Source organism: Sphaeramia orbicularis, chromosome 6, assembly GCF_902148855.1.
Source record: "Sphaeramia orbicularis chromosome 6, fSphaOr1.1, whole genome shotgun sequence".
Taxonomy (NCBI): Eukaryota; Metazoa; Chordata; class Actinopteri; order Kurtiformes; family Apogonidae; genus Sphaeramia; species Sphaeramia orbicularis.
Genome location: NC_043962.1, coordinates 33,407,662 through 33,433,780, shown reverse-complemented (window position 1 = coordinate 33,433,780; position 26,119 = coordinate 33,407,662). Strand labels below are relative to the sequence as shown.

Here is a 26,119-nt window from a genome sequence, read left to right as displayed (position 1 = left end):
CGCAATGTTATCACGATACTGTTAACAAGGTGGCATTTTTTTGTTTTGCCTCTTTTTTCAAAAAATTATTTCTTGGAAAATAACATCTGCCTCTTTTAGACTGTAAAAAGTGCTTTTAGGATTCCTGAAATAACCATTATTTAACAAAACAGTGTTATCAGTTTTAAAAAACTACATGTATGACCTGCAGGATCACAATACTACTTTTGTCGTGTACAAACAACAGAGCAAAATAGCCATGTGAACATATTAATAATAGAGCTCGCAGGATTCCCAAAAATCTAAACAAAAAAACAAAAAAAACCCTCCACCATGTCTGCATTTGAATAAATACCTAAAAATATTGATACACCTTTTTTAATATCGATACAGTATCGTGACATGGATTAATGTGATATATTGTGGAACAAATATTTTCTTACACCCCTACTGGTAGATGCCAGTAAATCGCATCATTATCTCCTACAAAGGCAACTAAAAATGTGAAAAGCCACTATATAGAATATATGGCAATATGAGACTTAAATTCATCTTTATTAAACCAAAATGAAAGTGTTCTCTCGAAATGTTAATGAATGTTAAACTCAGTAAAGCCACATGAAATGGAGGCACCAAAATGAAAATAACAAAAGAAGATGAGCATGGTGTTAAAGCTATCACAAGATAAAAAAAAAAAAAAAAAAATCAAAGACTTACTTCATTAAATTGACAAAAATAATGTAACAAGATGCAAAAAATAAAGAGGAAAAATAAACTTTCAGAGCATGTTTTGATAGAAGAGTCAATAAAAATTTAGACCCAAGCGGATACCAAATTTCTCTTGAGTCTCATGGTGAAAATTTTGTGAACCTTTAACAAATGATTGGTTACATTTAGTAAAAAGAAAAAGTTATTACCATTTATTTTTGACTCTTGGCCACAACACTGATGAGAATGAAAAATGTTTATTCTGAAAAGATTAGCATGAACATATAAAATCGGTCAGTTTTCAGAATAACACAAACATTGCTGTCGTCACATTTAGAAAATAAAAGTTCATAAACACCAAACTGTGAGTGTCTCTCGGAGGTGGCGTATGTCCAGAAACTGTCCGTTTACTATGAACAGCAGCGTTGAAAGACCTTTTTAAAGAAGTTCCTAAACTCTGTGTTGAAGACGGTGTAGATGACAGGGTTGAGGGCGCTGTTTACGTAGCCGAGCCATGTGACTACGCTCATCAAGGCTGGGGGGACGTGGCAGCCCTGACACCGGGCTCGCATTGTGTGGAGGACGAAGAACGGAGTCCAGCAGAAAAGGAAGGCACCTGTGGAAAGATTGGAAAAGTTTACCTGAGGCACAGGGAAAAAATGGACCTAACCTTTTTTTCCCACAAGTTTCACACCTGCGTAGATACAATGTACCCATTCATGGAAATATTCATTCATCATTTTAATGTAAATATCATCCAGACAAGTCTGAATGTGTCCTCACTGTTTTAAATGTGTCAGGGTTCGTACACAGTTTTCAAGACCAAATTCAAGCATTTTTAAGGATCATTTTCAAAATTTTCCAACACTGCACCTCTGGGGCACTGCTAGTAATTGTGGGCCCCCTGAAAGCTAAATGTTGTGGGCCCTTGCTACAAGAAAGTGTTTGTTGGTGCATGGGGGGGGGGGGGGGGTTCTACATTTATTTAACCTTTATTTAACCAGGAAAAAAGATCCCATTGAGATTAAGAACCTCTTTTCCAAGGGAGTCCTGGCCAAGACGCAGCACAAACTACAACACATAGTTACAATAATTTACAGGACAAGTGAAACAATGAAAAACAAGTGTAAGTCATTGAGTTATTCTCTGGCACTTTGAGTTTGGATTTAAAAGCATTCAAGGAGATCAATTCAGTCAGTTTCCACTCTTTTAGCAACATATTCCGTGTGCAAGGAGCAGAGTAGACAAACTGTAACTTCCGTAACTACTGTAACCAGTGTAAACCGAAAGTGAAACTTAACCTGCTTTGACTGTCCGACTCCTGGCTTCTATCCCTCTGTTGTACGTCGGAGCTTATACAAAATTTTCACAGCTTCTAACCTATATCCACTGGGACCCCTCCATTACTCTGTTGGCCCCCCTGGGAATTCTGGGCCCCATGAATTTGCAATGTTTACCCCCCTTTACAGCACCCTAGCAGCACCTTATCACTGGGATAAAATACATAACTACATATACTCATGTTTTGTTTTTTTTTTCACTTTTTATCATAATGATGTACATTGTATTATGCTATAAACATATAAAATTATGTTTCATAAATGCAACAAGTTTAAAAATTAAAGCAGAACACAAACTTTCATCCAAAAAAAGGGAAGTCACTTGGCATTTTTCAGACACACTGGCACCAAGACAAAGATTGAGATAAAAATGTACCTGGAGTCCTTTTTTTGACATAAAGTTTTATTTTTCAAAATGTACCACCTCTCTTTAAGTAGCTTTGACTTGACATTGAACCTGGTAGAGTTAGAATTGGACACACTTAAACTAAAATTCAAGCACTTCTAAGACCCTGAAAGCACAACATTGAAATTCAAGCATTTTCAAGGATTTCAAGCACCCCTATGAACCCTGATGTGTGTAGGTCTACCCTTATACTGGACATCCCATAATAGAACCTGACCGATATGAGATTTTTGGGGCCGATGCCAATGCTGATGCTGATATTGAGGGCTAAAAAAGCCAATATCTGATATATCAGCCACTAAATGAAATAAGAACATCAATATACACAGGATATAATAGTCTTATATTAGATAATGGTGGGCATGTGATTGTTGGAGAAGGGGTTAGTGGTCCGTGAAAAGCGAAAATGAAACCGAACATGCTTTACTATTCCTCTAACTCTCTGGGCAGCACAGACACAGGAGCAGAGCGACACAATCTCTGCGCAGCAAAAAAGTTAATACATTGGTTCCATATTGACCGATGTTGATTAATCGTGATACGCTATAATCAAACAGCGATTAATCAGTCGGGCTCTACCCCCTTCCCAAAACTGCATCCAACATAATGACACAATCTACATTTAACACAAACTGATCCACTCCTAAAGCCGACATGGGCTTAGGCCCTGAGAAAACGGACTTGAAACCACTCCACATTTCCAGACCTGAATTTCATTGAAAAACTCTGCAACGTCATCAAGAAAGTGATGATCATGAACTGCTGAGCAAAGCTGAGCTGCTGTGTTTTCGCAGCAGGAGTGGAACGAAGCACCAACAGCAACGTGAAAGACCAATGAAGATCATGCCAGGACTCATCAATTCAGCGTTATTTCAGTCAGGTTCGGAGCTCCTCCTAAGGTCAAACATTAATACGAACTCTGCTGTTTGGAAATAAGTATGAGCCGAGACCATTTTGACGATTTTCTGCACTTAAGCACAATCATTTTATTTGCAATTTGGGAGGAATTTTAGAAGTTTCTACATTAAACATAAATATTAATTTACTTCACACACCTACAAGTAGTATTTTTTACAACTGTATTTATTTTCTTCCCCCGTGACAAACTGTCTGTGATAACTGAACCTCATTGTCCTCAGCTCAGTTTAATTCATCTTCAGCCTGTATTTAGACTAACTCAGTCATTCCCCTCACTACATTTTACACTGTTCTCAGATCAGTGCTTGACCTACTGCTGCAAGTGCTGATGGGAATATTATCTGCGTGCTGACGTCATAATTGGATTTCAGATTAAGAGCAGCAGATTAGCTGTGGTGTGCTAAAGGGAAGCACTTCTCTGCATTAGGACCAGCACTGTTACTAAATATAGACCAACCTGTTCAAACTGACCTGGGGTCAGAGGTTGTGAGGCGTTCAGGGACATGTAGTCTTTGCTCATCCGGCTGTCGCTGTCAGGTGTCAAGTAACAAGCATGTCAACAAAGGTTTGTTAGACCTTTCACTGACTTGACGACACATGTCTGCAGCTGAGTCTCTGCCGGCAGTTTGATTCACTGTGGAGACTTTAATTTCATTATGGATTATACGCTTTTTATTATGTGAATCTTCATCGGCTTCATGATTTGATCGAGATTCAACTAATAATGATTCTTGATTCCTCTCAATGCATCACATCTTGGATATTCTGTGTCTGCACATGCCTACTTTATCATCAGTGAATACAAGCACCTAGATAAGAGAACTATCAACAGACTAGATCAGACCATACCAGTCTGGGAGTGTGACCCACCTGAGTATGTAAGCATTAAAAAACAAAGACACAAATATTTGGTAAAAATAAACTTCATCATGATGTATCCCAAATTGAGACCCCAGACTATTAAAATCAGCATAAATCATCTGATCCATACAGAAACAGACTGATGACTTATGATATGACTTATATCACCTTATAATAAAATGAATGTTACTTATACGGTGACATGTTATTACTACATACAATCAAATGAAACAACCACAGTAAAACAAAAGAGTACACGGGCTGGACATGTAGGTTATGTCAGTACATGAGACCGCTCCAATTTGTGGGTTTCATTGAAAGCTTGTACATAATCTTGTCACTTCAGATTTGGAAATTCAGTATATTTACAGTGGTAGACAAAATCATTAAAAACTAGTGGTTTTACAACATTTAAAGCCTAGCCATTAGAACACCTGACATATTTTTTACCTCCAAAATGTGCCTCTTTTTCCTAATGCTAATGAAACATGCAGGTGGTTGGTCTGAGCACAATAAACACCAGATGAAGTGAGTCCTACGGTTTTTAACCACTTTTAACTTTAACATTTACTGAAATGAGCAGGATAGGCCTTGTACTTTGAGCAGAATCGCACACACTGTGCCATCTCTCAGTCAAAAACCTAGGTGTGTTTTTAGACAACTCCTTTAAACTGGACCGACAAATCAGTTCAGTAGTTAAATCTTCTTTTTATCAGTCACGTCTCCTCAGTAAGGTTAAACCATATCTAAACGCGTCATTCATTTGAATGCATCATTCATGGTGGTTGGACTACTGCAACTCTTTGTACTGCAGGTTGGACCAGGCCTCCGTCCGCCACCTACACTAAGTCCAAAACTCTGCAGCATGACTACCATAGGCACCAGGAGGTATGAGCGTATACCTCCTGTTTTGGCCTCCGTGCACTGGCCTCCTGTCAGCTACAGAACTCACTTTAAAATGTTACTATTGGTTTTAAATGTCTTAATGGGCTGGCTCCTTCTTATCTTTCTGAACTTGTGTCACTCCACGTTCCTGCCAGAACAATGAGGTCCACTGACCAGCTGACCGTAGAGGTTCCAAGATCCTGGTTAAAAACCAAAGGAGACCAGGCTTTTTCTGTGGTGGTCACAGTCTCCCTTTGGACATCAGAAAAGCCCAGTCTATTAATATTTTTTAAAATCTTCATTAAAAACTGATTTGCTTACACTAACGTTTAACACAAGCTGAGCAGGACATTCTATTGGTTTGTATTTGTTTGTGTTTGCCTGCTGTATTTACTTTTACTGTTTTAGTGTTGTTCTTAACTTCTGTATTGGCACTTTAAATATGGTCACAAAGCACTTTGGGCATCATTGGTTGTTGTAAATGTGCTTTACAAATAAATTTGACCTTGACTTTGATAAGATTCCTCACCATTAGTTTAACTATGATCACATTTGGCCTCTTCTGTGGTGGAACATGATTGTGTGACACAGACAGTGAGATAAATCTCCTTTTGATGGCTCTATTCTATGCTTTATAGAACAATAATGACTTTGGATTTACTTAATTTGTTTTATGGGTATTTTAATGACCAATTAAAAAACAGATGAAACCTCTTCAGTATACAATGTGTTTTAATTTTTTTGGCCACCACCCTATAACGCGTGCATGTTGGGCCTATGTGACATCACTGCACCTCTGCGTCATACTACAGAGTTTTTTGAGGCGCAATTTCTGGTCCAAAATTGAAAAATATATCATATCTAAAAGTAATAATAAGATAACTATAACATCCCAAAATGTAATTATATATTTAATATAGAGTTAAAGCAATGTCCAAGCATGAAACAATTTAAAAGGAGGTACAAAGACACAATTTTTCAGAGGTACAGGGATGAGGGAGGACTTGGGGATCACTGGGTGATATAAAGATGAACAAGTATGTGGTAAGTGTGTGTATATGTGTACAGGTGTGTATGTGTGTGTGTGTGTGTGTGTAGGTGTACATGTGTGTGTATAGATCTATGTATGAATATGTATTTACATATATGTGTTATTGTATTATGTGTTTATGTAAATCATATTATATTTGTTCATAATAATATAAAGCCAGAAACCTAATTATTAAATAGTAAGTAACAGTCATATTATGTCATAGTGTATAGATATGATTAGACTAGGAAGGTTATTATTGTTATTAATTATATAAGGAGAAGGGGTGGGAGTTTATAAGTTGTACTTCTTCTCACTCCTTTTTGAATATGTATTATATGTCTTATGTTTTAATGTTTTGTTTATTTATTTTCTTCTGTTTGACATTCATGTTCGAAATAAATACATCAATCAATCAAATTTTTTTAAACATGATATTCACAATTTAGATTTTGTTTAAATTTGTTCATCTTATTTGGAAAATTTCACATACATAAAAACAAATATACTAAAACACACCCAAATTTTAAAATCTTCCTATTGGAATTTGAAAATTATATTAAATCTTTAGAATGTATCTATAGTAAAAAAAAAAAAAAAAAAAAAAAAAAAAAAAAGCTCTAACACCTTGGCTATTTATAAAAATTTATTTTATATTGTCTGAACTCTCTGTTGCATTTATTTATTTATATTTGTCAGATTTGTTATTTTTATTCATTTATTAACTTTTTTATACTATTATTTGTATATTATGCTTTATATCTTTAAATGTATGCATTATTTTCTTAAACTTATATGTTCAAATGCTTTTTCCCTTTTGACATCTTATTCGTTTAAATTTTTGTACTGTATACTTAAATGTTTTCAATAAAGTTGGGGGGAAAAAAAGAGTTTTTTGATGCGCTGCTGTTTAACCCGTTCCTTCCCGGACTAACACCAGGACCTGCAGGACTCACCCACGACCACGGGCAGGACCTTCATGGCCTTCCGCTCCCGGCTGTTGATCTTCGCCCTCTTCTTGCGCCGGGGGTCCGGGTTGAACTTGATTTCCGCCAGGCTGACGGTCCTCAGGTGCGTGTCCCGGTACTCGGACGGAGCCGGGGGCAGGTCCGGGGCCGGGAAGGCGGGCAGCTCGTCCGGGGTGTCGGTGGGCTCCCGCTCTATGATGGGCGGCAGCAGCGGCGGCAGGGAGGCCAGCGGCGGCAGCCCCGCGGCGGCCTCCTGCAGTTTGCGGCAGGCCTGGATGCTGTTCCGCAGCTTGGCTTTGCGCGCCTCCTCCCAGCGGCGCAGACCGCGGAACATGGCGCAGTACAGCAGCAGCATGATGGGGCAGGGGATGAAGAAGGAGCACACCGAAGAATACAACACGTAGTCGTCGTTCTCCAGTTTACACTCGGTGGGGTCGCGGCCCGGCACGTTGTTGAGTCCGAACATGATGGGGGAGGCCACGGCCAGGGCCAGGACCCAGGTGGCCGACAGCAGCACGGCCTGGCGCAGGTCCACGTGCTTCCGGTTGTAGTTCAGAGGGATGGACACAGCAATGAACCTGCAACAGGTGAACACATGCATCTGTGAGGGGGTGTGTATCTGCAACAGGTGAACACATGCATCTGTGAGGGGGTGTGTGTCTGCAACTGGTGAACACATGCATCTGTGAAGGGGTGTGTGTCTGCAACAGGTGAACACATGCATCTGTGAGGGGGTGTGTATCTGCAACAGGTGAACACATGCATCTGTGAGGGGGTGTGTATCTGCAACAGGTGAACACATGCATCTGTGAGGGGGTGTGTGTCTGCAACTGGTGAACACATGCATCTGTGAAGGGGTGTGTGTCTGCAACAGGTGAACACATGCATCTGTGAGGGTGTGTGTGTCTGCAACAGGTGAACACATGCATCTGTGAGGGTGTGTGTGTCTGCAACAGGTGAACACATGCATCTGTGAGGGTGTGTGTGTCTGCAACAGGTGAACACATGCATCTGTGAGGGGGTGTGTATCTGCAACAGGTGAACACATGCATCTGTGAGGGGGTGTGTGTCTGCAACAGGTGAACACATGCATCTGTGAGGGGGTGTGTATCTGCAACAGGTGAACACATGCATCTGTGAGGGGGTGTGTATCTGCAACAGGTGAACACATGCATCTGTGAGGGGGTGTGTATCTGCAACAGGTGAACACATGCATCTGTGAGGGGGTGTGTGTCTGCAACAGGTGAACACATGCATCTGTGAGGGGGTGTGTATCTGCAACAGGTGAACACATGCATCTGTGAGGGGGTGTGTATCTGCAACAGGTGAACACATGCATCTGTGAGGGGGTGTGTGTCTGCAACAGGTGAACACATGCATCTGTGAGGGGGTGTGTGTCTGCAACAGGTGAACACATGCATCTGTGAGGGGGTGTGTATCTGCAACAGGTGAACACATGCATCTGTGAGGGGGTGTGTATCTGCAACAGGTGAACACATGCATCTGTGAGGGGGTGTGTATCTGCAACAGGTGAACACATGCATCTGTGAAGGGGTGTGTGTCTGCAACAGGTGAACACATGCATCTGTCTAGGGCAGGGGTCAGCAACCCTGGTCCTCGAGAGCCACTATCCTGCATGTTTTAGATGTTTCCCTCTTCCAACACTCCTGATAGTCGTTATCAGGGTTCTGCAGAGCTTGATGATAGGCTTATCATTTGAATCAGGTGTGTTGGAAGAGGGACATATCTAAAACATGCAGGATAGAGGCTCTTGAGGACCAGGGTTGCTGAGCCCTGGTCTAGGAGTGTGTATCGGCAAGAACATGGCAATACCATTCAAATTACAATACTAGGATCATGATACGATATATTGTGATATATCATGATACTGTTAACAAGGCAATGATTTTTTTGTTTGTTTTGTTTCTTTTTTAAAAAAGATTATTTCCTGGAAAAATGTAATTACGCCAGAAATATCCACAAATATCAATCACGATTTTATTTGATCAGAACAGGATCTAATGCTTTGGAAGCGTATTGCATTTACATGAGTAAACTAGAAGCACTCGGAGAGCGCAGACCTCCGCCAAGGCAGATCAGTGCCCTGGATTTGGATGAAATTTTCAGGAAATGCTGATACTGGCACAAGGAACAAATGATTAAATTTTGGTGGTGGTGGTGGTGGTGGTGGGGGGGGGTGGCGGCACTGATCTGCCTTGGCGGAGGTCTGCACTGTGTTTTCTAGAAAAGCACTTGTAGAGCACAGACCTCCGCCAAGGCAGCTCAGTGGGCCCCTGTGGCACCCCCACCCCCAATCACCACCAAAATGTAATCATTTGTTCCTTGTGCCAGTATCAACATTTCCTTAAATTTTCATCCAAATCCATCTATAACTTTTTGAGTTATCTTGCACACAAACAGACAAACCAACGCTGACAAAAACATAACCTCCTTGGGGGGAAGTAGTGTCTGTAAGTAGTGTTGATGGTCTTGTTATTAGTTTGTCACCACGTAAGCTGCCTGAATGCATTTCAGATGCATCATCCTATATCCATGAAGCATGTCATATCTGCCCAGTTGTTCCTGGTGAAACACTACAACATCCAACAGATCCAAGCGATGTTTACATCTAAACAGCTGCAGAGTCCTGAGGTGCCTGTTACAAAGTCGACAAAAGTCGACAGTGTTATATTTTTAGGGTGTGCATGATTTGTAGCATTTAAGTGGTGGGGCCCAAAGTGATCTTATGGGCCCCATGTCCTGGTGGTAGCCTCCCCCTGTCTCTAATCTCTGGATGCAGCATGAAATAATGTTTAGGGGCCACATACAGTCCAGTGGGCTCTATGCACAGCCCCACTACTTCCTGAACTTCAGGTGGCTCCTTTATCTCCTGTCTTTCATTATTGGACACACTGATTAATCCAGGTGTGCCTAATTAATCAGTAGTCAGAGACACACCTGGATTAATCAGTGTGTCCAATAATGAAAGACAGGAGATAAAGGAGCCACCTGAAGTTCAGGAAGTAGTGGGGCTGTGCATAGAGTCAAGTAGACCTAAACGAGCAGGATAACTAAAGTAATGGCATAATAACATATAAATAATGACAACTTTGTTTTAGTGCAAAAACAGTCAAATTAAATTATGAAAATGTTTACAATAACAAACTATTGTTTCATGAAAAATACCAATAACCTGAACAACCATGAACAAGCTGAAATTTCTTCAGAAAAATAAGTGTGATTTTAACCAGGGTTCCTGTGGGGTCTGAAAAGTCTTGAATTTACAAATCTGTATTTAATACCTTAAAAATGTCTTTAACAGGTAATAAATCGGATGTAGTAGGTCTAAACTTACGTTGCCTAAACTTTTTGGCTGTATTGTATTTAAAGTGTCGAAGCTGCAAAGAAAGTAATGTTAGTCATCTCAGTTCCACCCATTCCAACCCAACAATTTATATCAAAATTATGAACCAGTTACAGTTGGAGTAAATAAATACATTTGACTAAATTCTAGGTGTCACAGCTTTTTGCCAGTATGGCTGTGAAACGGGTATTAAGTTATGTTCTAAGTAGTCTTAAACAGGTCTGAAAAAGTCTTAAATTTAACTTGTAGAAACCTGTAGGAACCTTGTTAACTATATTATGCCTCAACTTATCATTTCTAAATCTACATTTCAGGTCACAGTGGATTTACAAAAGGCACAAAACATTTAGTAACCGCCATAATATAGATTGGAATTTGGAATTGTCATTATTTGTAGGTTATTATTTTACTGGTCTGATCCACTTGAGATCACATTGGGCTGAATGTGGCCCTTGACCATTGATGTCTTCAGTGTAATTGTTACGCTTCACAGAAGCATCCCATTGGCCTGATTGGAACCTGGTGGGCTGGTTTTCCTGGTGGGCCATATGTTTAATACCCCTGGTCTCCATGAATCATGTAGACCAGACAATAGTGGCTTTTACACAGAGATCCTGGAAAAAAGGTGAGATGGTGATCCCACCTTTGGATTCATGCCAGTGCCTCCATATGCACCAGCTGTTTCTCAGGCGTGGGTGTCGCAGTCATCAAAATGTCACACCTTGGTTACGGAACGAGAGATGTTCCTTTTACAAAGCGTTCTGGAACCATGATTCCACCTTTATCACGGCTCAGATACTACCTCCAAAGGTGTTACAAAGCCGCGATAAAGGTGGGACCAAACTATCCCACCATTTCGTTTGCACAGACGTAACAGATAGGGGTGTAAGAAAATATCGGTTCTGCAATATATCACGATATTTCATTTCACAATACTGTATCGATATTAAAAAGTACTATATCGATATTTTTAGGTATTTATTCAAATGCAAATATTGTGGAGGTTCATTTTTGTTTTGTTTTTTTTAATTTTCTTTTTTGTTTATATTTTATTTATTATTTAACACTCTTTTATTAAATAATGTTAGTTCCTTTGTTGGGATTGCACAACAATAATGTTCTGATGTTTGTTCTGAACTAATAGAATATGAACATTTGAACAGGATCTTAAACTGTTATGTCTGTAAAACATAATTTAAGTTATAACACAGGAACATTTTGTGACGTAGCATTAGATCCTGTTCTGATCAAATAAAAATGTGTTGAGTATTTGTGCATATTTCTGATGTAATTCAGTTCTTCAAGGAAATCGTCATTTAAAAAAAAGAAAAATAGCCTTTTTAACAGTATCGTGATATATCGTGATATATCATATCGTGATCCTTGTATTGTAATTTGTATTGTATTGCCAGATTCTTGCCAATACACACCTCTAGTAACAGAAGTGCTGTGTAAAAGGGGCTACTGGGGTGGGGGGCTCAGCAAACTGAAACTGGTGAACAACTGCCTGAGATCAATGATGTCCCAGGATAGACTCGACAGCCTAGCGCGTGTCTCCATTGAAGTCAATTATCAAAATAAAAAAAGGACTTTAAAGACCTCATCAGTGATTTTGCAAACATGATGACCCATCAGGGAGCATTTACTGGAGGATACATTCCAACACCTTTTTTTTCCCCTGCCATTTTTTCAACAGCACATTTGTCAGAACACATTTCCAACAATAGCTAGTGATCTTTTTCTGCAAATAAAAATAAAGTGAAGCTTGGCCATTTGACTTTATAATAATATAAGCACTTTCTCAACATATTTTTGTCTTATTCCATGGAGAAAAATGTGCACCACAGATATTAATCATGTGAGTATTTAGCCCCTCTGACATGGTTTATACATAGGGCCCAGAATTCTGTGCCTCATACTGTAGGCTTAGATTTTGCAATTCTTGTTTTTTGTTCTTATTGTTTTAACCTGAATCTTAGGAGGTGAGTAATAGGTAGGGCTGCATGATTTGCAAAAAAGGTCACGATGAGTCACCACTTTAGAGAGGATGGCAATGTTTGTTTTTCACTTTCAGAGGAAAAAAAAATACAAATACTGATGGTGTGATTTTTGCTGGAATCTGTAGAAAGAGAAAAACATGATTTGTTGGCAGGGGCATCTCTGTAGCACCACACTGTTTCATTTTCGACCACTACTACTTTCAGCTGCTCCTTTCAGGGGTCACCGCAACAAATCATCTGCTTCCATCTGACCCTATCACCTGCATGTCGTTCTTCACCACATCCATAAATCTCCTTCTTTCCTCCATCTTCATCCTTCTACCAGTATATCCACTATCCCTCCTCTGCACATGTCTGAAGTGTCTCAACCAATCTCAATCAGTTAAACATCTAACCTGAGCTGTCCTTCTGATGTGGTCATTCCTAATCCTGTTCATTCTTGTCGCCCCTAAAGAACATCTCAACATCTTCAGCTTTACCTCCTGTCCTTTCGTCAGTGCAACCATCTCCAATTGTTGTTTTCACTACTGTCTTGACAATGCAGAGGATTCATTATTTTAAGTAATTTTCAGTGTTGGTTAATGTAGGATACTTTATACAGAAAAGTAGTTCCAGATTCTGTCCTGCAACCAAACAAACATATCTGAAGAGTGTGCAGGTAAAGCCACACAAAGCAATAAGTTGTAATATTTCTTGCGTATAAATGTAAAGTTCATGCTGATGGTGGTGGTTAAGGTCAAAGGGCCGTCGTCTGGTTCCAGTCTGAGTGCATCGTCAAAAAGCTTCGAACTATCAGCATCAGTCCTCGTTAGTATCTGTGTAATCAGGTTTCCCGCAGATCTTTCCATCCTTCACCATCAGACGGTGGATCACATAATCTAATGAGCGTAAAACGTCGCTGCATCCCCAATCTGCAGCCACTTTCATTTTTCTTCTCTGAAATGTTTTACTGGAAGCAGAGTAAAAAGGTCCATATTTTATAGAGCGAAAACTGAGACTCCTCAGTCTAGTTCTGGACTCCGATGGCTTTGACTTCATCACATGACGTGTCTCTGGAGGTGAAGCTGACTTTTCACCGCTGTCTTTTGATCAGCAGGCTGCTTATTAGATTTTGTGCAACTGGATGAAGCTTAACTTCAGATTTGTTTTCTGACCTGCATGGTGTCAAACGTCTGTCATAATCCTGCAGCTCCACAATCTGTTCCCGCTACGTCAGGGCTGTCAAACTCATTTTAGTTCAGGCCAGGCCAGACCAGTACAATAATAATATAACACAAGGTGCTTGCTCTTTATCCAAATAAAAATTCCAGACTTTTTTAAAACTGCAATTTTTTCCCCCCAAACCTTGACTTTATGTACTTTTATACTTGCATGCCTACTTTTTTGGTTGAGATTGTACCTGTTGTGTGTAGTAGAAAAGCTCAGTTTAATAAATGTATGAATGAAAGCATAATTAACAAATTGTTTTGCTGACAGAAATGTTTTCAAAACATATGAAAAATCATAAAAGTGCATGAAAATCACACAAAAAAGTTTCACTAGAATCATTCCAGTACCGACCAGTTACTGAAATCATATCAAGTTTTTTATCTGCTTTCCTCATGTATTTCTTATCTTACAAGATTATGTGCCTTTGTTCATACTCTAAAATTCGACTATGAGAGAGACTTTTTTCCATACTTTATTAAGACTTTCACACAAAATTCCAGACTTTTCAAGGTCTGGAAGACAGCGTTTCAAAATTCCATACTTTTTAAGACTTTCAAGACCTGCATAAGCACCCTGTAATGACCTATAAATAATGACACCTTCAAGTACATGAAAATGTTTACAACTACAGACTGTCCTTTAAAAAAATGTAATATTCTGCCTTAGTGTATCATTTGTAAATGTTGATTATAACTTACAGAATCTTGCTAACATTACTTGTTTCTCATTTGATGTTGTTTATATTTGTTCAGATGAAAGTATAGTTTGTAAATCTAAACATTTTCATGGAATTTTACAGTAAAACCAAGAGAAAAATTTGGAAATGTCATTATTTATAGGTTATTATGATAGTATTTTACTGGTCATATCCACTTGAGATTGAACTGGTCTGTGTGTGGAACCTGAACTGAAATGATTTTGACACCCTTGATTGTTCATATCTTCAGTGTAAATTCTGGTTGGGCTGGACTGGACTCTGGAGGGCCGGTTTTGGCCCGCGGGCCGTATGTTTAACACCCCTGCTCTAGGTAATCACTGCTACACCTGACGTCAGGTGTGAAAAAGTCAATAATATTGACAAGGAAGCAGCAGAAATCCACTTTTTAGTTTATCCGTGTGCTGGTGGGTACTAACCTGTCGATGCTGATGGCACAGAGGTTAAAAATGGAGGCGGTGCACAGCATTACATCCATTGTCATCAGACCGTCACAGAGGGAAGTGCTGAGGGTCCACACACCATCCTGGAACTGACACACACAAACGAAGCACTGATCAGAGGCTCTGGAGACCCCAGTAGACCTTCTGTAGATGGTAGCTGACTGAAGACAGTCACTCCTGGATTCAGTGGTTATTTTTATTTACTTACAATAAGTGGATTTTAAACTGTTTTGTTTAATGTTTACTTAAATATTTGCTTTGAATCAAGGACTCAGTAATATTGAATATATTACATTATTATATCTTCATAACCACCACCTCACAAACAGAATGCTTATGTTCTACTGAACTGGGATAAGTGGATGTTTTCTCTTCTTAATCACCCCTAAAAAATCTAAACACCCACCAGTGACCAAAAGCATCCACTGATCTAAAATGTTTAATAACTCTTCAACCACTAACCCTGGCAATACATGTAAATAATTCAGGTAAAATGCAGTTTCTCAGCTTTTCAGCAACATCACATGAATCTTATTTGGACGTTCATGGAAACGCCGTCATTTTCTGCAACATCATTGAACCCATGTAATTTGTCAAATGACAGTGCTTTTACAGCAGACGCTTGTTTTACACTCAGTTAAAGATACATTTTGCTGAAAAAATTGTGATCAGTGAATAAAATATAAGAAAATACCTGCTTTTCACTGTGAAAAATCCAAAATCTAGAGGAGGATTTCTCAACCTTTTTTGAACCACGCCCCACTAACGGCATCATCAGCCCACTGGTACCCCCCTCTGCCTGGTGGGGGTGGTATGTAATTCTAAAAGTAACGTAACAGACCTGTATGTGGAGGACGTGGTGGGTTATATAGCTCTGTAGACAAAGCTGTGCCAAATGAGCTCCTCTCACCTCATCACTGACTACCTGCTGCCACCCCAAAAACAAATTTGCAACCGGGGGGGGATGGGTGATGTGCATCCGTGAGCACACCCGAACATACGCATGACAATGTCACTTGCGACCCCCCCATGTGCTCACCCTCCCTTGGTAGAGTGTCTGCGCCCCCCGGCTGAAAACCTCTGATCTAGAGGATAACATCATAATAAATCACAGGAAAGGTTAAATGTAGACAAAAAATCATTTGGAACTTGCCACAAAAATAGTTCTAGGTCCTTAAGGGTTAAAAGAAAAGGCATCTATTTTTAATATATTTGACAGAATACATAATTGAAAAAAAAAAAAAAATCTGAATCATCTCTCACAGTGTATTATCAGTGACTCACATTTATTTATAAATACACACTGCATGTACATACAGAAACCCTTCATATGTGAACCTGCCCTCAATCCAAACCTACAGTAAATGCAGTATTCTTTAATAAAGACACAGACACCATCTAAAAAGACCAACATAAATATAGCAGACAAACTGATTTTACAAACAAATGTAATAGAAAATGATCTTTAGTGAGAAGGTTGTGAAATGTGAGAGTTTAAAGAGGAGAAAATGTGATCTGCTAACCGGCTGAGCGTCATCTTGTTTGTTGTTTGTGTTTTTGGAAAGAAAAGGAATGATAAACTTCAGCCTTGGAAAGTAGATCTAGCTGTCAGATAAATTAGTGGCAAAGTTTACTGCAAGGAAGAAATTTTCCAGTTAAGTGAGAGCAGGATGATGAGGCCAGAGAAGCAAATCTAGATTTTTTTTCAGTGTTATGGACACCTTTTTTCCAATTATTTTTTTCTGGCAATATGACTTGAACTACTCTTTTGTTACTAAAACTATATGGTATCAATATGACTAGATACAAACACAACAGGCAAACATGGCATTTTTAATTATTCTTAGGATGGAAATGTCTCTAGTGGATTAATCTTGATTTGGTGATTCAGGCGATTTCAATAATTTTCAGAAAGCAAAAAATTGGTGAATCAAAGTAATTGGGTACTTCTATGAAACTGGTCCTAAAAACAGGATAGAGGGGCTAAAAATTCAAACCAGATGTAGACTAATGTTATGAAGCAAGTTTGGAAGCACTTTGGGTCTATTTAAAAATAAATATTTACTGAGATAAAAGAGAAACTTTTTTTTAGACAAAATACATTTTTATATTATTTTTTAATTCAAAAATCTGCATGTAACATGGTAAAAAGGACACGAAAATTACACGCTACTATTTTTTTGAATATCTCTTTATTCTCTCACAGGTACATCTTGGCAATCAAAGTAATTATTCAAGGCAGAGTGTTTCACAAAAAATGACCGCTGTTGCAAAATCACTTGCGATTTATATGTGTTTAAATGGGCAGGTTCTGCATGTAACGCAAGTGAAACCTGGAATGAGACTGTCGATTCATGAAAAAACCTGCATGTCTGGATTAGAAAAATGACTAGGATCGTCAAATTTATTGCAGTGTCTTTATTTATAGTGGTATATAAGACCATTTCAAGTGATGTTTTCCAGATCAAATGCACTGACACCTATAGGTAGCTTTTCATGGTCCAATTTTGGTCCTATTTTTGGCCCCAATATTTTATTAGAAATGTATTAATTTTGGGATGGCTCAGAGCAAGAGTATCATTTTTTTTTTTTTTGCATTTATTTGAGGTCATCATTAGGTACATCCTGGGGGGAAATATGTCTAAATTTGTCTTTTATTATTGGATCTAAAAAAGCTAGTAAAGTGCCAGGTACCAAAATGAACCCAGTTTCATAAAAGCACCTAATTCCGTAAATTAAGTAAAGTGCAGGTACTTCAAAGATGTGCTTAAATGGAAGTATTCATTCCACTAGTTGTACAAGCTGACATAATACTGTAAACACCAGTTTGAGTTTTGTAAACACAAGAAACTGAAAATATAAACATGACGGCTGAACTATGAAGCTAAAAACATCTATCTGACGTCGAACCAGTGAAAATGAATACAGCGTCATTGTTGAAGGATAAACAAAAACAGAAATTATGAGAAACTGTGACAAACACTGGGTGAAAAACAACCTTTCATTGTTTTGATTGTTTCTTGAATCCTCTGATGGGCCCCCCAGACGACCTTAGACCCCTGGCACAGAGGCGAGTTGACAGGAAATGTCATTGTTCTTTGTACAGGACAAACATTTAGTTAATTTAAATATGCACCCATCCGTGCATGAATTATCTGAAAACACTTTTCCTTGGCAGTGCTGCGGTGGGGGCTGGAGCTGGTCCCAGACATTGTGTGAGAGGCCCAGTACACATTGGGCAGGTCACCAGTTCATCACCAGGCAGACAGACCATTCATACTCACATCTACACCTACGGGAGTCACTGGTTCATGTAGAAATAACTGCATGTCTTTGCACATACTACAGGGTAAACTCCACACAGAGAGGCCCGGTGGGTTCCAGCAGGAACACACTGGTTCACACCAAGTGGGAAATAACACAGTACACATCCTCCACTATTGTACTTCAGTGAACTGTATTTGTTCTAACTTACTCCTTTTACTCTCTAAATTAAAAAAAACAAAACAAAAAAAAACATGTACATCTACAGATACAGATGCACCCTAATTGATCCAAAGGGGAAATTAAATTAGTTAATTATTAGAAATGGACTAATCTGTACTTTGTACTCCTTACATTTTCAATATGAGTGTGGTACTTAAGAGGGGAATTATCTTTTATTTCTGTTTTGTATCACTATGTGTCTTCAGTGTTCAACATAGATGGATGGAACAGTAGCATATTGGTTCAAAACAACCTTTGAGCCTTGGAGTATCTGTTAAAATCTTTATGCTCTGGAAAAAAAAAAAAAAAAAAACTCATTGATTATAGTGCCTTTCAGACAAAATGACAAAACATGTTATTCAAAACATTAATTAGAATGTATGTAAAAAGAAATCAAATAGATTTCAATAAAAAAGTGCTTTAGTAGATATAAAATCTAAACATCTACATTCACTTTTGTGAAATATTGAGCAGATCTATAAAGTTAATCCAAAACAAAGTTAATATTTCTGACAAATATTAAAAAGTTTACTTTGCAGTAAATCCATACATTTCACAAAAGTCCGTTTAGACTATTATGTTGATGTTAAGATTTCAGATAAACTAAATCTTTTATTACTTTTTATCATCTCTGAAGGCATTAAATCTATAACATTGTATTTCGACCACTTATGTATTTCCACATCTCTATGTTCACAAGAATTTAGGAGTTAGATTTTTTTTTCTGAGTTGGACTAACTTATTATTTGTCAAAACTACTTTTTAGTCAAATTTATTAGAGCTGCAGGAGCTGAAATCAGTAGAAAACCGAACATAATACATGCAGTCCCTCGGCAGCTTTCTCATTTCAGTCCAAATCAAAAGACTGAGTAGAAACATAGATGAACCTGATGCTGTTTAATGCCGTTATGGAAAAATTAAGCCACTTTCTCCATGTTGAGACACAATCTGATCAGCGATCGATAATAATCCCTGAATGAATAGGAGAATGATGACCTGGGCAAATGAGAACCGACACAGATGTTTTTGGACAATATTATCAGAATTTTGGAGGGCATCTTAAACCATAAGGTCCCCAGGGACCCCCAGATCTTGTTTCTGTGTTTGATTCCTGAAGGGTTAATTATGAAAGAAAACATGTATCTCTTAAAAAGAATGATTGTGGCCATTTGGAAGGCCATTACAAGAAACTCAGTTAATAAGTGATGCTACAAACCAAAGGCAATGGATGGAAATTATGGAAGAGATCTACAGTATGGAGAACATGACTTTCTACCTGTGAGTCAAAGCAGGTGACTTTGAACAAAACTGAAGGAAATGGACACTATTCAAAGACATGGACAGAGACTCAAAGACTCAACTGCATGATTATTTCAACCCTCTGTTTCTCCCCCCCCCCCCCCCCCTTTTTTTTTTTGGTTGGTTTTCCGTTCATTTAGGATAATATTTCTTGTACATGTTATACAAAACTAAATAAAGAGTAAAAAACAAACAAGAAGTGCCAGGCACAACAAATCCCACCTCTCGCACATATTTCGCCCGTTATAAGTAAATGGGAAGATTTTAAAAATTCATAAGAAATTTGAACTTTGACCTACAGTTCTCAAAATGTAATGAGATCTATTCTGGGTCACTGGCAATCTATAAACCAAATTTGGTATGAATTCACCCAATAGTTTTGCTGCTACAGACATTTGAAATTTCACCAATTGTAAGTAAATGGGGAAAAAAAAAGATTTTAAAAATTCATAAGAAATTTTAACTTTGACCTACTTTTCCCAAAATGTAATGAGATCTATTCTGGATTACTGGAAGTATATAAATAAAATTTGGTTTGAATTCATCCAATAGTTTTGCTGCTACCTACATTTGAAATTTCGCCCATTATAAGTAAATTGGAGAAAAAAGATTTTAAAAATTCATAAAAAATTTTAACTTTGACCTAATTTTTCCAAAATGTAATGAGATCTATTCTGGGTTACTGGAAATATATAAGCCAAATTTGGTATGAATTCAACCAATAGTTTTGCTGCTAGAGTGTTAACAAACAAAGAAACAAACAAACTGAACCAAAAATAATACCCCTTGCCTCCCATTTTGGGGGGGGGGTAACAAAAAAAACCTTCCTACCCGTCTGAAAACACCTGTGATCAGACAAAGCCTGAGCGTGACGGGGTAAATTTTCTACAACTTGAACACACAAGCAAGGAGAAGACCCTGGAGTCTCACGTCCTCTCAGACAACGTAAAGTTTGATAAAAGGTATTTATGAAAGTTTGTCCCAGTGAGACAAAAAAACTATTAAACACTGCAGCTCTGAGTAAACCCTCAGTGTATTTACAGACTAGAGTGCTCATTCATCTTAGTCAGACTTTTCACAACACAGTATTTTGCTCTGAAATGTTGTCCTGTTTGCTTTGGTCTTTTGTTTCAGTGACTGTAGCGTTCATAGTGTCCACTGTGAGCCCTGAATATAACGGCCAGAATTTAACCATAGAATGGACATGAATGGGGAAATTAAATTAGTTAATTATTGGAAATGGACTAATCTGTACTTTGTACTCCTTACATTTTCAATATGAGCGTAGCACTTAAGAGGGGAATTATCTTTTATTTCTGTTTTGCATCACTATGTGTCTTCAACATTCAACACAGATGCACAGTATGATGAACAGTAGCATAGTGGTTCAAAACCTTTGAGCCTTAGAATATCCATTAAAATCTTTGTTCTCTGGAAAAAAAACAAAACAAAACATTGATTATAGCGCCTTGTCCCAGTGAGACAAAAAAACTATTAAACACTGCAGCTCTGAGTAAACCCTCAGTGTATTTACAGACTAGAGTGCTCAGAAATGGACAGAATTTAACCATAGAATGGACAGTTACATTTTACATGGAAAAAAATGTGTCTTCTAAAACTTATCTTATGTTCTATTCATGGACAAGGCTTTGTACATGCACACGTTTATGCTAAAGATAGGCTAATATTTAACATTTTGTACATTTAAAGCTATTGGTGCTCTACAGTGCTCTCTATAGTTGAGTGTTACGCTTAAAATAAGACCGAAAATCTAACTAAACGTGTTTTACATTATTCTTGTTTGGTGCAGGAAAACACAATGAATGTGAACAACTCCATTAAAGGACTAAAGCGCACCATTAACCCTTTCAGACCTAGAACTATTTTTGAGGTGACTGTCACCTTTATATCATTTTATCCTCTGTATTTTTCAGGGAAAATCTGTTTGTTTTCCTCCATTTAATTCACTGGTGAAGTAGATGTCCATAAAAGCACAGAGGAAATTCATATGTTGTTATATTGACCCTTTCATGCATAGTGGTCACTACAGTGGACTGCTGTTCTACAGTTGGTCACTTGTTTATTCATGGATTTTGTTGTTTTTATTGTATATCAGCCAACACAGTGAACGCTTATTGGTCAAAGCACAGTAATGTTCCGTCAGAAAGCAAACTTTAATTGATTGCCATCCCAACATTTATTTCAATATAAAGTAGCTCCTTGTTTTGGATAATCGCTTATGGTCCAACTAAAGCAAAAATTAATTTAAAAATAAAAATGTGGGTCATTCAGCAACACTGATCTGTCAAATTGTCTCTAAAATGTCCTGTCAGAGAGATTTTGAATACTGTGTTTTGACTGTTACGCACCATCCCATAATACACTGTAATTCATAGCATTACTGTAACTTTCCTGTTCTTGAGAAACCTGATCTGCAGTAAAATATTTGAGTGTAAATAAATTGCTAATTGTTACTAGACTGTAATTAACACATTTTTAAAAAACAAAAAGTTGTTTTTTTGTTTCATATTATCTGAGTGAGTAATAAGTAGTATTATAGTATGTTAAAAATGTGAGAAAATATCAGATTAGCAGCATTAAAAAAATTAATTTCATAGTTTCAGTCGGTAAATGCATGTTTCTTTGCTTCAAAAATTAAACGCATGGTGTCCAGCTGAGTGGACATTTTTGTAACTCCATGAAAAACAGATTCATTAAAAAAAATTTCATTTACATTGTTTTTTATGCCTAAAGAGGAATAAAAACACTGGAAAAAAAAATCTTGAATAAGGTTGTCATAATTCATGTATGAAAGGGTGAATGCAGAGAACTGAACTGAAGAAGAAGTCCTTTTTTCAGTTACAAACAAGCATCTAAAACCACTAGAATCTGAAAACCTTCATAGTTTTCACAGTGAATCGATGTTGCAGAAGATAATGGTGTTTCCACATTCACTGTGGAGCCTCTGAACATCCAAATGGGTCATATCTGCTGGTGATGAAAAGATGAGAAAGTGCATTTTACCTGAATTATTTATATGTATTGATAGGATTAGTGGATCAAAAGTATTAAACATTTTAGATCAGTAGATGCTGATGGTCAGTGGTGGTTGTTTAAGTCTTTGAGGGTCAAAATATGAATGAGCTAATCACAATCTGGGTTTTTTTGTCATTGCATAAAGACCAGAGACAGAGGAAATAACTCCCTTCACAAATCCCACCCACTAACTCCTCTGAAATGCAGCAAAGTGCATGTGGGTTTACTCTCCAAGAAGTGCTGAATAGAAGTCTGAAACAGTTATTCATGTATTAGACTGAAATAGTCCAGTACATCCCAGTTTTGAGGCTGAAACAGTCAGAAGCTCCGGAGCTGCATGTGGACCCTGAATGACGCCTGGAGGGAAAACATGGAGCAGCTCTGATATGTTCTGAACATCTGCCCCCCAGAGTTTATGAAAGGCTCTAACAGACAGACAAAACAACAAGAAACCACAATGATTCACTATCAGTCATTAAAAAGTGTAGATAGATATCACTTTATGGTTTATCTTTGAAAAACAGACCACCCACCCTGCAGTCGGTGGTGGAGGAAGCATGTAGATCCAAGTAAACATATTCTAAAAGTAAATACACTATTAACGGTGCTTCTAATAATAAACAGTCCAGAATGAGGTTCTGTGCTTTCAGGAAGAAGGAGTTTAACCCATAAAGACTCAGTGCTACTTTTGTGGCAGTTCCCATATGGATTTTTAACCTTTCCTAAGTGATTTATCACCATTTATTCTATTATTATGCTCTGTACTTTGCATTTTTAAAAAACTCAGATTAAAGTTGAGGGTTATAATATCAAAAACAGAGAAAACTGAATAAAAAGTGACTTTTTCAGTCAAATATATCATTAACTGAAAATAAACCAAGTGTCCATCCACTGTCATTGATCCAATAGTTTTACTGGTGAGTCAATGTTATAGAAGATGATGGTGTTTCCACGTTCACTATGCAGCCTCTGAACGTCCACATGGATCATATCTGATGACCATGATAAGATGAATAACTGCATTTTACACCAATTATTTACATACGATTAGTGGATCAACAGTTATTAAACAGTTTATGCCAGTAAATGTGCTTTGGTCACCGGCGGATGTTTGTGTATTTATGGGTTAAATCATGTCAGAGTGGAGATCAGGACATTTTCCAGTTTCTCTAATTAAAAATAACAGTGAGTTTGTGAAAAACAGGCCACCCACTCTGATCGGTGGTGGAGGAAATAAGTAGATATGCAAAGTAAATACACTGCATTCCAAAATGTTGATTTAAGTGCAATTATTTACACAAAAAGGGAATTTGCAGAAGCAGAATAGTATATATTATTGGATAGAGGTTGGATCTAGTTTCTTTGTTTTTTATAGAGCTAATTGTGCTCAATGAAGATAATCTGTATTAATTTGACAGAAGGTTATGACATGAGTCCTGTTTATGGTCAGATGATGAAAAGACAAAGGTGGTCCAAAAAAAAAAAAAAAAAAAAATTCACATATCTGGTCTAAACAAGAAACAGTGTCTGTTAAACATTATGATGACATTATACTTGTTTGATCCTGTTTCGGATGGATGTAGATAGATAGATAGATAGATAGATAGATAGATAGATAGATAGATAGATAGATAGATAGATAGATAGATAGATAGATAATCTTTATTACAGACTCATGCTCCACATTAAAAGACAAAGGACTGTAGTTATTGGTGCATTAATATGCCATCTTTAATGATTACCTGATAGTGATGAGCTATCATAATGTGTTCACACTTCATCAACCTGCAGATTCAAGTTGAGTAGAAGTCTATGGGAAAAAGTATCTCAAAATTGAAACTAGTGCAGCAGTCCTGGAGTAAATGTGTTGAGTTACATCCCACCAGTCCTGACAGAACTACAGCAGTGGAAGAACTACTGATGATGCAGGTTTGATTTTGGACATTTGTTTCATTGGTGACACACGTGCGTAAACGCGTCAAATGAGCAGAAGGTTCCGTGGAATAGCTGATTGGATGTGTTTTATCCGCCCTGTGGACTCTGATCTCCCCTCACCTGAACCTGACCCCTCCCCACTTAATTCACCCTAATGGCCTCAGGTGCGTCTTACCTCAGAGTACACGAAGAGCGGCAGCACGAGCACTGCGAGCATCAGATCCGCCACCGCCAGACTCACTATGAAGTAGTTGGTGGTGGTCTTCAGCGCCTTCTCTGTGAACACGCTCAGACACACCAGCAGGTTCCCGCAGATGATCACAATGATCAGCAGAACCCCGAAGATCAGGGCCGGCAGGTTGTGCGCGGTCTCCTCCGCCTCTCCCTCCCCCGCCGCCGCGCTCCCGTTGGCCGCCATCTGCGCCGCTGCTCCTCCGCTCCGTGCCACAGCAGCGCGGCCAGCGGGCTCTCATGAAGGCCGGGCCGGGCTCCGGTCCCAACACGGGGGTCTCGTCATGGTGTCACAGAGACTCAGACTGCCAGACTCCGCTTCGGAGCTCCACTGTGCCGGGGGCGCACCGGGCGCAAACAAACTCTTGCGTAAAACAGATTTGGATCCAGGCGCAGACTGGAGTGACTCACAGAGTGGAGCACAGACTAACACTCATCATTCCAACACAAAGAACCTGAGAAGAAACCACACTTAGAGACGTTAAAAACTTTAAATACCGCAGTCCTTCAAAGGAACAGACCAATAAAGTCCATTTGTGCGCGGACGGAGCGCAGGGTTTCGGGTGGTTCCAGTTTCTTCCCGGTGTTTACCTGCAGCCCGTTAAAGGCCAACGGATCCAAATTAACCGATTAAAGCAGCTTATCAGCTGCGCTTTACGGTGTCCTTCAGTCCTTGAGCTCCAACAGGAGACGGTGTGTGTCCATCTGTCTGCCTGTCTGTCCATATGTGTGTTTAGGAGTGTGCGTGAGAAAGACGCACAGCCGCTGCAAAAAATATCTACAACTTAATTTATTAAATTAAACAGCGAGGAACAGTCACTGCCTCTCACTCTTATTAGTTTAGTCTTTAGTTGTAATTAAATCAAGTGTTTTAACAGGAAGTCTTTCATTACTGGATAAATTAATCACCGTCAGCCTTGGATTAAGGGATGTCTTTATTTACAGTCTTTCAACAACTGAAGATTAGATCTTAATTTCTGTGTATTTTCACAATAATCTCATTATCTGTCAATAGACCACATTAATCCATTCATTCATGCATTGATTCTATAACATTATAGGGCTGTTCAATGACTTCGAGTTTTCTGAACAATCCTTTAAAACTAAATTACATGCAAACAAAATCACTCAAACCTTGAAACTAGTCAAACAGAGTCTATTAAATTACCATCTGATCCTGGATATTTGTTACACATTTGTACATGACTTTTACAAAGATCTGCATTTATATTAAATAATCATCTCAGGACCCTTAGAATAATTTAATAGGGTGGTTTGGCCTAGAGCAAGGGTGTCAAACGCATTT

The 26,119-nt window shown here is 38.4% G+C and overlaps 1 protein-coding gene across 1 annotated transcript; it reads right to left on the bottom strand.

Annotated features, from left to right (window-relative positions):
- Positions 1 to 515: 515 nt before the first annotated feature.
- On the bottom strand, positions 516 to 25,513 carry LOC115420580 (D(4) dopamine receptor). Its single transcript, XM_030135934.1, has 4 exons — positions 24,758 to 25,513; positions 14,803 to 14,915; positions 7,084 to 7,673; positions 516 to 1,303 (listed from the first exon to the last, which is right to left on the bottom strand). The coding sequence occupies exons 1-4, from the start codon at positions 24,998 to 25,000 to the stop codon at positions 1,098 to 1,100; spliced, it is 1,152 nt and encodes a 383-aa protein (XP_029991794.1). The 5' UTR covers positions 25,001 to 25,513; the 3' UTR covers positions 516 to 1,097.
- Positions 25,514 to 26,119: the final 606 nt, after the last annotated feature.

Bases quoted from the DNA above. Each gene is read 5' to 3' on its own strand.
- LOC115420580 (XM_030135934.1), bottom strand. From the start codon at position 25,000: ATGGCGGCCAACGGGAGCGCGGCGGCGGGGGAGGGAGAGGCGGAGGAG. The intron at 14,916-24,757 runs GTAAGACGCACC...TGTGTGTGTCAG, and splicing joins CGCTCTTCGTGTACTCTGAG to TTCCAGGATGGTGTGTGGAC. The intron at 7,674-14,802 runs GTTAGTACCCAC...CACCTGTTGCAG, and splicing joins TGTGCCATCAGCATCGACAG to GTTCATTGCTGTGTCCATCC.